The 15,614-nt window shown below is 35.2% G+C and overlaps 2 protein-coding genes across 4 annotated transcripts in view; one reads left to right on the top strand and one right to left on the bottom strand.

The window, feature by feature from the left end:
* Positions 1-11,803, bottom strand: part of LOC132193923 (PHD finger protein 7-like) — a 34,432-nt gene extending 22,629 nt beyond the window's left edge. For 2 of the 3 annotated variants that reach the window (XR_009441496.1, XM_059614878.1), the window contains exon 1: positions 11,625-11,802. The gene's annotated coding sequence lies outside the window, so the exon portion shown is untranslated. Of the gene's footprint in view, positions 1-11,624 lie in introns of all 3 variants that reach the window. The other variant, XM_059614877.1, reaches the window with a different exon arrangement.
* On the top strand, positions 9,973-11,099 carry LOC132193829 (large ribosomal subunit protein uL24m). Its single transcript, XM_059614743.1, has 4 exons — positions 9,973-10,238; positions 10,302-10,447; positions 10,504-10,730; positions 10,785-11,099. Exons 1-4 carry the CDS (start codon positions 10,048-10,050, stop codon positions 11,010-11,012), a joined length of 792 nt encoding a protein of 263 aa, XP_059470726.1. The 5' UTR covers positions 9,973-10,047; the 3' UTR covers positions 11,013-11,099.
* Positions 11,804-15,614: the final 3,811 nt, after the last annotated feature.

The following is a 15,614-nucleotide window of genomic DNA, read 5'->3' as shown; positions in this document are numbered from 1 at the left end:
CGGAAGCTGTTGCTACTCCGGAACTGCACGTTGCGCGTCATATTTCGCCTTATTTTTTTGCATTTTATTTTCATTTCTGTTCTTTTATTTTGCATTTTTTTATCTTCATGAAAAATAAAAGTAGATACGCTGGATATAATTATTTTTACTTTTTTATTTGAAGAGGACATTTTTGTATTTTATAATAAATCATTCTATTCAATCTGCTGTCAATTCAAAAATCTAAAATTTTACTCTAAAAAGTCGTAAATTGTCACTGGTCGCACTTTAATGTTCAGTTGCAGCAGCACAATCCAAGTTGAAATGAATTCGGGAACAATCTGCGTATATTTAAATAATTTTGTGAAAATTAAAAATAATAATAATAATAAATTTACTCTGGAATAAAATGAGTGGCCAATTATCAAATATCCGTTGAAAGAAATTTCCAATTCTATTCTCCTTAAGCGCACCAGAAACTGCAGAATACGGAAGTTAAATTCAAACTTGAATCATAGAAATTTATTAGAATCACATGAACCATCTCCTCGTCAACCTCACGTGGCCCTTTAGTGGCTTCGATTGCAGATTCCAGCGCTTTTGTTACCTTAAAAAATTATTTATTTTTATGTTCATCTTAATTTTAGGTTAAAAACTAACCATTTTGACTGAATAATTAGCACTTTCGATGAGCACCAAAGTGAGGATCAAAGTGAACGAGCCCAAAAAACCAATAAAAACTGCCGCTTCCAAATGAAGAAATCCGGAGGACAAATAATAAATGCAGAAAATCATGGTGAAGATCGATCCGATCAGAGGCTGCGAAACGGCCAGGGACAGGACAATTCCCAAATCCATGGCCAGTGAGTGGATTTTCAGCCACAACTCTCGAATTAAGTATTTTTCCTTTGGAGTAACATTTTTTGAAAAGCAAAAATCCTTCAAAAATATTACAATTTTTTTCTAGGAAAAGTTTTAATTTTTACTTACTTTGTAAAGATGCATAAAAACGTTTGCTAGTCTTCCGACGGCCTTATTGATGCAAACAAAAACCGAAACAGTCAAGAAGTGTTGTGAAAATAACGAGCTCACAACAACGCTCCATACAATGTTTCTTGGAAATCCGAAAAAGATGGATTTTCCTAAAAATATGCAAATGTACGACAGTGGGTAGCTGAAAATTACTGCTTTTCCAAATAATTTTAAACCGTAATCGCTTTTAAATTTGTTAGAAAAGGCCTGGTTTAATCCATCCTGTGCATTGAAACAAATTTAATTCAGGAAATTAATTAAAAGAAAAAATACCTCAATATCGCAGATACGGTTGCAGAAATTAGCAAACTGGTTTGCTTGGGCAGCAAAGAAAACAGGAATTCCCACACCCATCACAGCAGCGCCTAATTTTATGGTAGTGACAATCAGCATTCCCTCCTCGGACGAAGCAAGTGCCTGGAAATAGGTCGAGCCGGTTGCATACTTTTGAAATAAGCAGGCGTCACAATACCTTGGTATTGGAAATGATGGCCGGAAGGAAAATCGCGACTTGCACGAATAATAAGCAGACGGCGTAAAGTTTTTCCAAAAAGGAGATTCGCAAATTCAGACGGTGGTTTTTTTCGAGTCGAGCGGGAAACCATCCTAAGAAGCCGAGAAGTTTGAGAATGGGTCGAATTTCAGCCAAAAAGCGGCCGCTCGATGGCATCGTGAAAAGGTCTGACACTCATTTCGGGGGGTATTGATGGGTCGCTGCTCCATTATCGAAATTTGAAACGAAAGTGAAAGGTCGAGTACGATTGATCGAGAGAAACGACAGCCAATTGTGCAAATTATAAATTTGATAAATTTCAAGACAAACAGAATTGATTTTTATTTATTCTAATCAAAAAAGTCTTCAAAACGAATTGGTTTAGCCTTCAATCCAGACTGAAGGAGCACAAGCCAAATTGAAATTAGTCCTGGAATTGTCTGTAAAAATATTTAATTTAAGTACATTAATTCGGTATGTCATTTAATTTGGTTGACCTGCGTGTAAAAAGAGCGGTTGATGGGTAAATAGCCATTTAATGTGATCTTCGGAGGTTTTTTCTGGAGTCGGAGTAAAAACTTTTAGTTTTTTTTTTTAATTACAAATAAAATCTAATAAAAATAAAAATACTTTGATCATATCCGCATCTCTGTCCTGAATCCGTCTGGTTACTTCTATTGCCCTTGCAATTGCGAGATTGAACTTCGAATGATTTATTAATTTAATAAAATATTTATATCTCAAAATTTATTTACCTGCGACTGCGAATTATTAACGCTTTCGCAAACTGCAAGGACGATTCCTAGCCCAAATAACTGTATAAAAATTGAGAAAATCAAAGCGTCAAGCAGGAGGTTTCCGGCGGCGAACTCGTAAATGCAAAAGATGAAGATCACAAAAGCGGCGAGCAACGGCTGGAATGTGGAAAGGGAAGTTACGTTTCCTAAATAGGCAACAAGCCGGTGTAACTTGAGCCAAATTTCCTTGAATATTTTAATTTTCGTTTCTCTCGTTTCCATGCACGCAAATTTCTCGTTATTGCAGCAGATCTAAGAATAATTATTACATTTTTTTTTTTAACATTGAAAACACATACCAAGAATTTTTGCAAAACAACATTGCACAGTTTCGCCGTTGCTCTATTAATGCAAAAGACCCACATCAAGGTCAAGATGGGCGCGAAGAAACAAATACAGACGACGAGACTCCACAAGAAATTAACTGGAGGTCCCAATATTACCGATTTCAATCCCAGAACCAAGAAAAACGGAGCAAACGCGCAAACTAGCGTGGCATTGGCAAACTTTCGAAGACCTAACCGGACAGGGACGCTCCGTTGTTGAGAACAATTAATGAAGGTCTGGAAAAATTATATTAGTTAACAAAAATTTGTAAATTATTTAAACTTCAACCTGAATATCGTAAAAATTATTGCTGAAAGTCACAACCGAATGTGCTTGAGCCGAATAAGTTATAGGATAGGCAATCCCCGCCATACCAGCAAATAATTTCAAAAGCGGCAACACCATTACATCTCCGTTGACGTAGGAAATCTTTACTCAAATTGATTTAAAATTTTCCAGTTTATTGAAAAATTTCATACCTTGTAATTTTGAGCCAACGGTGGAATAAACAAGGAAACGTGAACAGCACAAATTATGAAAGTGAAAAGAATTTCTCCAAAATCGGTCTTCAAAATCAAATGTCCCTCTTTTTCCGGGTTGACACGGACAGGAAGCCAACCGATCCAGTCCAACAATCGAAAAACGGGCCACATTTCGGACACAAACACATTCGGCGAGGCCATTGCATCAATAATAATAATAAACTTCAGCATTTTTGTTACTCACAAAAGTGAGAAACAGGGACATGTCACGCGACGATTAGTCAATTTATTTATTAAAACATCCAACATCAATTGTTTCCCCGTTTCCGTTTTGTTATTTAATTCTGCGCTCTCCTCAGTACAAGGCAAGTGTATTAAGAAAATATGTGCTTGTATGTTTTTATTGATTGATTTTAAATAACCAGATGAACTTTTTTAATGGATTGGCGTACAAGACCAATTCCATTACAATTAATGCTCAAAGCAATAGTAAAACTCATGCAGAAGAATGAACAAGAACACATTCTCCTCGGAAATATCTCAATTCCTTCGTTTAATTTCATTTCTAGGATGGCTTCCTGCAAAATTCAACCGCAAAAATGGCAAAATGGTTTTAAATACAAACTTCAGGAGCGTCGCCTATTCAGTTTTTATCATCATAATGAATTTTGTACTAAATCTTTGCGGCTTCTTCGACATCATAAATGTACATATTTGTATTGCCTTCATACCCATGATTAATTTAAGCAAAATTTTTAGATTATTTTAAAATCTCCAAGTACTTTCCCATTCTTGTCCTATTTACAATTGACGGAAACGATTGTCTACGCTTTCATTCCGCTTTTATTCTTGCTTCAGTGCAAGGCCGTCATCGATTTCTGCAATCAAATGGACGAATTTCTGGTTTATTAAAATAATTCCGTTTATTTTAAAATCATATTTTTTTTTTAATAAAGGAACAAGTTGGATTTGTCTACGGAAAACACAAAATTGACATTGGAAAAATCCAGCTTGGCCTAGAGAGGTCTACAAAAAGGAATATTTGGATCATGATCATTTCCACGTTCGTTTTTGTACTCATTTTTCCTTCCATCTTTGAAAGCAGCCCTTGTTATTTCCGATATTCAAACGGCGTTGGAATGCCTTTCAGTCTGTTGACGTTGAATTGGTGGTTTTCTATGCACAAAGGAATTTCAAGTTCGGCCAGAATCTTAACTCAACTGTTTGATGTAGATTTAAATAATGAATTAAATTAAAGTAAATTCTAATTTTTATTTGTCAGACGTGGGCCCGAACACTGGACGAAAGTTCAACAGCAAATCTCCTGAATGACTACAAGCAAATCATGATTAATTTAGATCGAATTCTTTTAAGTACAGGAAATGTGGGTGCGACTTTGGTGCCTCTAATTTTTGGTGAGAGAAATTTTATTTACTGGGAAAATTATTAACTTATTTCTGTAGCCATTTTGGTGATTTGCTTTTCGTTATACCAACTAGCAGGCTCGAACTTTGAAATGGAAACGTTTGCTTTTATCAGCTTCATGGCAGGATATACTTCATTCTTTGCTTTTTCACACTGCGAGCTCGCTCATCAAGCCGCTCTTGAGGTGAATTTTATTGATGAATAATTATGATAAATTGACTTAAAAAGGTAAATTGTACTTCAAAGGTTAAAAACGCCAAGTTGAAACTCATGAAATCGACTAAAAGGTTGAATGTTTCCTCCGAAACAAAAACACAGGTGCGTTCTATATTCTTTAGCATGTTCTGATGTTAATAAAAATTTCACAGTTTATGGATTTCTTGTATTATGCGGCGACGAAGAAAGTCGCGGTCACACACTTGCAATATTTCACTGTCGACCGCACTCTAATTTCGCGCAGTTTGCCTGAAGTGCTGTCAATATTGATCGTCCTCTTTCAACTTGACATCGAAACCAAGCCCGTCTCCATCTCTGACTTTTTCAAACTTGCCTAATTAATAAATATATGCATTCTTTCTTGCAATTATTATTTGAACCTAAAATAATAAATTAAATATCATAAATTGTCCCAGTTTTATTTAAAAATTAATAAATCTATCGATTTTATGACACTTTTAATAATATAATTAAAATTTATTAAAAATCCATCTGTAAATAAGAAATGAGTAATTAATTTTTGGTTATTTATATTAAATAGGCAACACCCATCTATTCACATTAAATATGCATTGACACCTACCACACGCAATACACAAAATATTTGACAGAAAAAAATGGCCAAAATGTCATTTACAAGAGTGGTGGGCGCAAAATAAGTTCCTGCCACCACGATGTTGAGCAGCACCGCTTTTTTGACAGAAATGCTCCCATTCCTTAAATTCCTCAACTTTTTTGGATGGCTCCCGATGAAAAACAACCCCGTTTCAGGAAAACCTGTCTTCAGTTTTCAAAAAATTAAAATTATTTACTACTTAATTTTACACACTATGAATTTTCTCATCAACACTCGAACTGCAATGTCCGTATACTGGGTGAGTTTCTTTTATAATATTTATGTAAAAAAATTATTAAAACGGAGAGTTTTTCAGGCAGTGCGGAATTCAACAGAGTCGTTTCCATTTTTTAAAATAATTCAATTGTTCGGAACTATTTTCGGCGGAATGGTGTCGACTTTTTTCTTGCTGCAAAGCAAATCAATTTTGAAGTTTTGTGATCGTTTCTCCATATTGGAGGTTTGATTTTTTCTCTTTTTTATATAAAATAATAATACTCCTCCTGTTATAGAAAAATTTGAGTCGAGCCATCATCAGAGGTGGTTTGGCCGCGCCGAGTTTCAATTACAAACTAAAAATACCCATATTTGGTCAGCTTTTTTTCTCTCTGGTGATGTGGATACTTTTCTTTTTCGTTTTTCCACAAATGGTCCAAGTCAGTCCGTGGTATTTGCGATACACAACTGCGATTGCAGTTTCAAACTGCGTCATAGCCACGACGTGGTGGATGTGCATGTTCAAGGGAATCGCCGTTTTCGCCAAAAATCTACCAAAACAATTTGAGGTTGAAACGTCAAATTTGCATAAAAAAAATATCTGTTAATATTTTAATAGACCCTCATTAGAATTGTGCGAACCGAGGTGGAGGAAAAATCAATCGCGGACGCCTTTTGCAAAATAGCGATTGACATGAATGATATTTTAAGCAGTGCTGGGAGCGTTGCCTCTGCTGCCATGCTGGTCCCTCCAGTTACAGGTAATTTGCTTAAAACTTGAATTTTGAAAAAATAAAACACTGTTTATTTAGGTTACGCAATTACCCTATTCGCAATCTACGAGCTTGCGGGGTCGGCGTTGGTTTTTGAAAAAATCACCTTCCTTCTTTTTATGGCGTGCACGGCAATGGTGTTTGTCACTTTTCAATTCGAACAATCCAATCACGCATCAGCCCAGGTTTGGTCCACTTAAATTTTTTCACAATTTTACAATAAAAAAATTCAGGTGCACAAATTTAGCATCAGGATGACGCAACTGACGCATCAATTAATCCGAGACAGGAATACCAGGCATGAGGTGTGTTAATTTAAAAAAATTTGATATGTAAAATTGTAACTTTTATTTATTTATTTATTTAGGCTTTGCAATTTTGGGCTTTGATGACAAAAAAACCAACCCACGTAACATTTTACCGCTACATTACCCTCGGCAGACGATTGATTTCTCGAAGCGCATATCAAATGTTATCCATGCTCATAGTACTTTTTCAAATCCACGTCAAGACAGAGTCGCTGTTGTTTGAAGACTTTTTTAAGGTTCAAGAGAATGGCAAATAAATTTTTTTTCTAAAATTTAAAAAATAAAATATTTGTATTATCCGAAACAAAATGAATTGAGAATATAAATTAATCTTTGGAAAATTATCCGTGATGGCGATTTAAAATTTATATTTGTAGTTCATTTATTATTCATTATTGTCTCTCATGCTGCGTATTTTGGTGCACAAAAATCATTAGGTCGATTGTTTGGTACACATACCTAGTTTGTTTCAGTGTCGCGCAAAACTCGGTCAACAGTAAATCCGAGTAAATCAATCTTTCATTATGTCTGAAAACCGAACTTTCGTAGCTGAATTTTCAGCATTTTTAAATTTTGCCACTCTTTCTTTTCTCTGCTGATCGTTCTGATTCACTTTGATATCAAAACTGTACATCTATCATAAATTTGCGGACTTTTTTCACATGTAATTTAAAAGAAAATTTATGACATAAAAATTTAGTTTAGAGAAGAATTTTACTTTCTAACATATTATGAATTATTAATGACAGACTTCCCTAAACTATATTTACTTTGAACAAATGTAAACCTCTCGTTGTAACCTGAATTGAAGTCTGATAAAAATTTAAAAAGAGCATCGGTGGTGGTAAAATTGGATTGTGTTATTCTTTATATAATATTCATTAATTGTTGCCTCATTTTGCTTTTTACTATATCATGTTGCGTATTTTGGCATTTCGTTTGATGGGCCGCCCAATTTGATAAATTGCTGGCCCTAGTCATAGAGGCGCGCAGAAGTCTTTCTCCGCAGTAAATCAATCTTGTTCGTGCAATCCGAAGCCATCATGTCCGAAACCCGAACTTTCGTTGCTGAAATTTCGGTATTTTTGAAATATCTCAACATTTTCGGCTGGTTGCCCACAGCCCGTGATTCAAAATCGAATCTTTTAGTTGAGAATTTGCCAAAATTCAAAATTCTGTGTTACATAACAATTCATATTGTTAGCATCTCGTCTGCAATACGCTGTGCCGTTGCAGGATATTTTGTAAGTAAATTTTTTTATTAAAAATCCTTTTTTTAAAAGCAATTATTTTTCTTCATATTTTAGTCGATACAAAATTATTCTGGCGGAAAATTTCCAGTTTTCAAATTCGTACAAATTTGGCTCTCGTCTCTCGGCACTCTCGTTCCAATCGCGTTTTTGCTGCACAGAAAATCAGCGTTGCTATTTTGTGATCGTTTTGCGGAATTGGAGGTATGGATTTTTAATGATAACTTACATTTTTACCGCTTTCTCCTTTTCCTAGGCCCAAATGCATCGAGTGTTCATCGGCAGCGGATCAACAATGAAAAATTTCACCTACAAATTGAGACTCCCTATTTTAATTAAAATATTTTCTGCCCTACTGATTTGGCTGCTTTTCCTCGCAGTTTTTCCTCAAATGGTTCAAATCAGTCCGTGGCACGTGAGATTCTCAACGGCCATGACCATCTCCAGTGCCATCATTGTTGTGGCCTGGTGGATGTGCATGTTCGGGGCCATCACTGTCTTTTCCAAGCAGCTGCCAATCCAATTCAAAGTGTGTATCATATCTGATAAATTGTAACGAAAATTTATATTTTTTGTAGGAAATTTCAAGTAAAAAAAGAAACGAAGCGTCTAGGAAAATTATAATGGATTCCTTTCGCAAAATGGTGCTCGAAGTCTGCGTACTTTTGAAAGACAGTGGCGGAATCGCTCCCGTTGCAACGATCCTTCCTTCATTAATTGGCACGATTAAAATTTCAAAATTCATCAGAAAAATGAAAATCTCAATCCAGGGGTTTCGATGCTGCTTTTTGTGATTTACGAGCTTGCAGGATCTGCTACTGATGAATTGGAAAAAGTTTCATTCCTCGTATTCATAGGCGCAATTTGTATCACTCTACTTACTTTTGAATTGGAACTGGCGCACCGAGCCGCCAAACAGGTATGATAATTTAATTAATAGTAAGAATTATTTTTTATTTTCTAGGCCAATTTAGGTGAAAAATATCAGCGCAGAAATGGCGTGTTTGACGCAAAACTGGGCGATCCAAAGTGGCAACGAACGAGAGGTTAATATTTTTATATTTTTAAAATTTAAAACTTTACCATTTGGCATGTTGTTAAATTTCTCAGGAAATGTTTTTCTGGACCCGGATGTCAAATATGAATTATTCGGTGACGTTTTGCGATTACATAACAATAGACAGAAGGCTTGCAACACTCTTGGCTTTTGAAATGTTCTCTCTGCTGATCGTTCTGATTCAGTTCAATATCAAAACTGCGCATCTCACATTTAAAGACTTCTTCGATATGTAAATTAGAAGAAATCCTGCGTAATTAAATCAGAGAAAACTGACGTAAAAGAAAAAATACTTATTAATAAAAAAAATCACTTAAATTTGGATCCAGATATTTAAAATCTAAAAAAAACCCCACCCAAAAACAAAATTGTAAAAATTTTAAAAAAATAATTTTTTGTTGTTGTTTATTCAATTTAGTTTTTTCTTTTTTAATCCACAAATTAATTTTTATTATTTTTTTCCAAACATTTGCAGCTAAATTACCTTTTATTTATATTCTTTGAACTGATTTCTGAGTAAATAAAGACAAATCAGTCTGATCATTCTAGTCTTTCTCTGCGTTCGGATATTTTCATTCTAACTGATAGAGTGAATTATTTTTATTAAAATGAGTCTCAAATTAAAAAAAAAATCTGGATGACTTTGCAATTTATTTTGCTGGTGAAGGGGAAAATTTCCTTATTCCATAGCGGATGGAAACTTAAATTATTATAACAAAAAAAAATGCAAATTTTCTCCTTTACAAAACCTGACATAAACCATCTTTTTTTTACATAAAAAAAATTATTTAAAAACTGATCGTCTATAAAAACTCCTGTTCATTAAATTTTACCTAAAGAAAACGCCTCGTCAATCATTTATTTCTTATTTCCTCTTCCTTTTCTCTTCATTATGTCAATGGAGAGGCCAATTCCCCTCGTTTCGCGCCAAATGTGGCAAAAATCGATCACGTGATCTGCCTCGACCAATGGCAGAGCTGCAAAGCGCCGCAGCTGTTTTTGTTGATTGATAATTCCAACAAATTCCAAGTCCAAGCAGAACAAATTCAGTCGGTTTCGCGAGTTGTTGGTCCGCGATGCGCCTCTTCGCGGCCCTTTGCATCCGTTCCAAGGGCCCTCCTTTGAGACCGGCCGTCGGCGACCTGACCCTGAAGTACTCGAACCTGCCCGAGAGGTACGTGCGAAGGGCCATGCGGCAGATCGAGTGCCAAACTCCCAAGGGCAAGCCGCAGTACCTCAACCGGACGCGCGAAAGGGTGATTTTCAAGTAAGATTTTAATAATGAAAATTTCAAAATATAATCAAATTATTAATTGATAAAAATCTGTAGATTTTCCGAGCACCGGCCGTGGACGCAGGAATTCCACCAGGACAACATGCTGCACAAAAAATTCTCACGTGATCTGATCGAACCCGTGGCCGAGTGGAGCTTCTTCAGAGGAGACAGGGTCGAGATCCTCGTTGGAAAGGACAAAGGTTTATAAAATTATTTTAAAAAAATTCGGTTTAATTGTTTCTCTTCTTTTGAAAAGGCAAACAAGGAATGGTGTCGAACGTTTTCCAAGAGAAAAATTGGATCATCGTCGAAGGCCTCAACACCGAAATCAAAATGATGGCCGCGGACGAGAAGTTCAACTTCCCTGGCATTGCCACCCGATGGGAGAAGCCGCTCTTGGTGACCTCGGAGGTCAAACTGGTCGACCCGTCCGACTTGAAAAGCACCGACATCGAGTGGAGATTCACCGAGGAGGGAGATAAAGTGAATCATGAAATTTCTAATCTAAATTTTTTACTAATTTTTTTCTAATTGAAGGTCCGAGTAAGCATGAGGACGGGACGGATCATCCCCATTCCTCCGATGGCCGAGGAGACTGTCGACTACAAAACGAAGAGTTCGTATAGAGAAGGCGACAAAGACACCCATCCAGACGACCTAACCAAAATCACCTTCGAGCCGAAACTCTGCACGTTCGACATGGAAATCGCAGACAAAATGGGCATCAAGGAAGACCGAGTTGCAGCAAAGACGTATTGGTACTAAAACTCAAGCAAAATATGATGTACCACGAATCTGCATTTTTGTACATAATTGATGTTTAGTCTAAATAAAAGGAAAATCATTTGAAAAAACGCAATTTCTCTAATCGATAATCAATATTGGATTAATTAAGTAATGTACTGGAATTTATTTATAACTAGTGCTTAATTAATAACAAATTATCACTGTAATTATAGAAGAACTAGATTTCTCAAGGTATGCATTCATAGATGATCGATCAATATTTTAACTAAACATAACTTCCAAATATTCTCATAATTATATGAAATAATTTATAGCATTTTGTGTATATGAAGACAGTCTTACAATGCATAATTTATTTGTTTAATTGAATAATAAATTTTAAAATTTTCTGTTCGCCTTTTTTTATCCCGTTTAATTTGGTTTAATTGAAATGTCAGAAAGTTTCAGACGCCACTAACATAAAAAATTATGTAATAATAATTTATTCACCTTTTCTGTACAATTTGACAAATTTGATATGTAAAGCGGAAAACGGAAAGGAGGTGCGATGGAAGGTCGAAACGAAGGCACGGAAAATGTAAAAATTATGGCCCGGCTTGAAGAAAAGTTGCGGATATTATTTTGTCCTACCTTTGACCGGACACGCCGGTAGTGTCCTAGGTCTTGCTGGGGTCCTCGGCAGGTCGGCAAAACCCTCCGTCGACGCAGAATTACCTGGAGACACCGAAGCACGACACATTGTTTTTGCACACAAACTAGACAGAAAAGTCAGAAACGTAATTTCAGTCAAAATCTCATAATTTTCCTGCTGCCTCTGCTCGCTCTGGCTGCTGCGGCCAATCGGAGCTCAAAATATACGAAAGCGAACAAGTCACGACAGCGATTGAATCTGCCGAACGCGTTGTTGCAAAGGAATGCGACAAGCTTGATGCGTTGCTTGATTTATCGTAAACTCGGTCTCACATTTTTGTATAGAGTTTAAATAAAAACGCCAAATAACCAAATTATATGGTTTAAAATCTCTACAAGGAGAGCAGGGTTGGACCATTGTAAAATTTTTTGACGTTTCGCTTATCAATTCATCATGATTTGAGAGGTAGCAGAGCAAATTGATGTAAAAAATAATTATAATCTGAAAAAAAAAATAGAAAGGCTAATGTTAGTTAAATTGTTACTGTGCACACAATAATTGCAATAAATTATTTTAACGCCATTTTCTTTGGTTTACATTTTTGAAATTATTATTTTTGGAAAATTAATTGTGATAATTTTAACCCTTGGTGATTTTTCATTCTTTTGTAAAAATAAACGAATGAATAAAAATTAAGGGCTTCAAATTATAATTTACATGGTTTATAATTATTGAAATAATTTATTCTTCTTGTACATACTAAATTATCAAAGAACAAAATAATTTCATTAATTTACTATAATGAATTTTTTATTGGCTGCCGCATATTATCAGTGTAGAAGATAATAGAGAAAGAGAATGGAAAAATGAAGCATGATAAAATTATTTTGAAACTAAGAAATGTGAAATAAAAAAAAGAGGACAAGCAAAATTTTAAATAGATAAATAGATGTTCATATTATCTGATATTATCCCTTTTCATTATTATCTTTTCTTCCTTCCACTAGGAAATAATGAAGACGCAGCGAAATTCACGAAATTTACTTTTGTTTGACGTTTGAATTTTATTTGACGAGTTTCATTGTCAGAGGCAATGTGACGACATTTCCGAGCATGTGATTTTGCCTTTTGGTGTTTTAATATAATTGTAGGCTTTTGCTCCTGCGTGCCTGATGCTGCGCCGGCGGCATATGTTCAGGTGGTGCCACGTGCGCCAAAGTCTCGAGGCAGGTTTGTCCTTATGGCCGCGCGCGTTGCTGATTGCCAATTAGTGCCACCCGCGCTAGCTGCACACAATGCTTGCCTCTAATTATGGCAATTCACGTGACGCCATGCAAATTTCCTCCTTTCCGATATTACAAATCAAAACAACTTGAGCTTCAATCTCAAGAAAGCGACATTTTTTATCGAAGGAAAATCAAAAACAATTTTATTGCTACTGAAACCTTTTTTGCAAAAACTTGCTCAAAGGGAAGCTAAAAGTAAGCAGCATAATGAAATAATGGATTCTTTTTTTATTAAATCTTAAATTTTCAATTTAAAACAACAAAAATATTTGGTCGAGCATTCACAATTTTATGTCAAAAAAGAAAATCAATTTATTTTCGGCCAAAATTTATATAACCAGGATAATTATAATATTATAAAATAATGAATTATAAATGCGAAAGTGCGAAACATTGGTTATAAAAATCATGCTCGAACAGAAGAAACCACAAAAGTTTGTTAATTTAATCTTTTCAGTTCAATCTTGTGAAAGAAAATCCTCAAATTGGTTTAGAATTTTTCAGATTTATGCAAAGATTGATTTGTTAATTAATTTCTAGAAAGTCTGTTTCAAGATATTCGTAGTAAAAAAAGTAATAGTAAAAGCAGGTTAATTAATTTCTCCCTTTGCTCAAAATAATAATTTGAAAGCAAGATTGGGAAAAGAAGTATGTCACTACATTATACAGTGAAGTATGGATGTAACAGGAATTTAATTTCCAGTTAATAAAAGTTTGAAATGAAAAAAAACATAAATTAGAATTATTGTCTCACATTTTCCTTCTCACAATCAGTCAGGTGCTTCGTCGCGTGAGCATCACGTTGCTCCCACTTCGCCCCATTTCCAGCGTGGAAAATGTTTCTCGCAAGTAAAGTACTACGATTGTCACCTTCATCGTACCCACAAAGGGGAATACGATACATAAGCCGCAGCAAATTATTTATTTAGTTTACCAGGTTTCCCTGAAAAGTCAAAGGGTGAGCTGAGCACTCGTAGGTCAGTACGAGGAAAAATTTTTACTTGGTTGTTCCAGATCAAGGAATTGAACCTCTGCTGGGACTGCGGCAACTTTTTTGATGGTCAGCAGATATACCTGGAATCAAGATGACGTACATCATGGCACGGAATGAAATTCATGATATCAACAGAATATCAGCAGGAAATTAAAATTACAAGAATATTAATGCCGTTCATTTGAAACTAACACGGCCGTGAAACATGCAGATTTTTATTTCAACAGGTAAAAGTTTATCCAGAATGTTTATGTTTGGGTTGTATTTCGTCACCATTAAAGGAAAAAATAGCTCACGTGCTGAGCCATTCGCGCGGAATTATTTCCATCACATATTTTTCATAAATAAATCCTAAGAAGGGGTCAAACAGAGAGTGTATGTGACACTGGCAAAAATAGCACAGGGTTCTTCAATCTTTAATAAAGTTAATATATCATACCTCGTCCGCTCCAAAATAGAGTTTTCGCGAATCTAACTTTAGGAGGAAAATCAATAGTACGGCCTTCAGCTGGAGTAGTTTTTTTTCTCAATAAATAAATAAATAAATAAAAGGAAAAATCGAAAAATGAAATAAATCTCCACTAAAATGAATGTAAACGTATTGAAATAATAAAAAAGCACGCATAACGTGGCTGATTTTTTCACTCTTTTCTTCAATATGTAAAAATATCAAATTTAATATAAAATTAGAACAAAAAAATGATTGCAAATTAGATTTTCATTGCAATGTGGATCAAATAAGACAAAATTAAGTCAACAAAGGACACAGAAATAATAAATAATGAAAATCTATTTGAACCATTAACTATTGAATTTCAAAATAAAGCTTGAATTTGACTTGCAATTGGTTTATGCAAAAATTCTCATTCAAGCCAAACAGCGCGCGGTAGGCCGTTCTGATATCCCAAACGGTTTTCTGTACTTGGATAAAAAAGTTTTGATGACCTTAATTGAAAACAATTTTGATTCGTACACTTTTGTCCACTACGAATTGAGGAATGCATTTGAAGATATTTATCTTAACAATTATGTGTAAAGAATTAGGTTTGTATGCTTTTAAAAATGTCAATGCGTGATTTCCCTTTTTCGTACAGTATTTTTATGCGATCCGGTAAATGGAGAATAAATAAATAAATCAACACTCTGCAAAAAACTTGTCACGGTAACAGTTGTGCAAGCACGCAATCAACAACAGCTTGAAAAGTTACGACGACTCGAGCAAAAAGCATGCCATATAATAATAATTATATATCTCTTAAATCAGAGCGTCACACGATTTGTGGAGAGCGTCATTTGCATTTCCGCGGTGATGAAGTAGTAAGGAAAATTATTAATTATTTTAATAATGAGATTTTCTCAACTCGTGCATGTGCTTTTTGTCCGAGGTTGGGGTGTAAACCAGGCCAACCCCACAAGGAATTGAAGTAAAAATTATTGGGACTTGCTGACGCAAAGGTACAGAATCCATTTTCTACCCCAGGAGAGATTTCTCAGGGGTAAGTCATCGTCAGGACAGGGCTGTGTGTGTCCCAAGGGCCGATACAGTTACGGACAATTGGGGCTTTGAGATTACTTCTCATGCACGCACGCCACAATTATTATTCATATCCATATCAGATGTTTGATTTTATACCTTTATATAATTAACTGGGGCATCGAGAAAAAACACTGACGTACTAAAGTCGCAAATTTGTTGCGTAAATTTCCAG

The sequence above is a fragment of the Neocloeon triangulifer genome, unplaced genomic scaffold, assembly GCF_031216515.1.
Source record: "Neocloeon triangulifer isolate White Clay Creek 2 clone unplaced genomic scaffold, ASM3121651v1 ptg000005l, whole genome shotgun sequence".
NCBI classification, from domain to species: domain Eukaryota; kingdom Metazoa; phylum Arthropoda; class Insecta; order Ephemeroptera; family Baetidae; genus Neocloeon; species Neocloeon triangulifer.
Note: the sequence above shows the minus strand (reverse complement) of the source record. Positions and strands in the feature narration are given on the sequence as shown.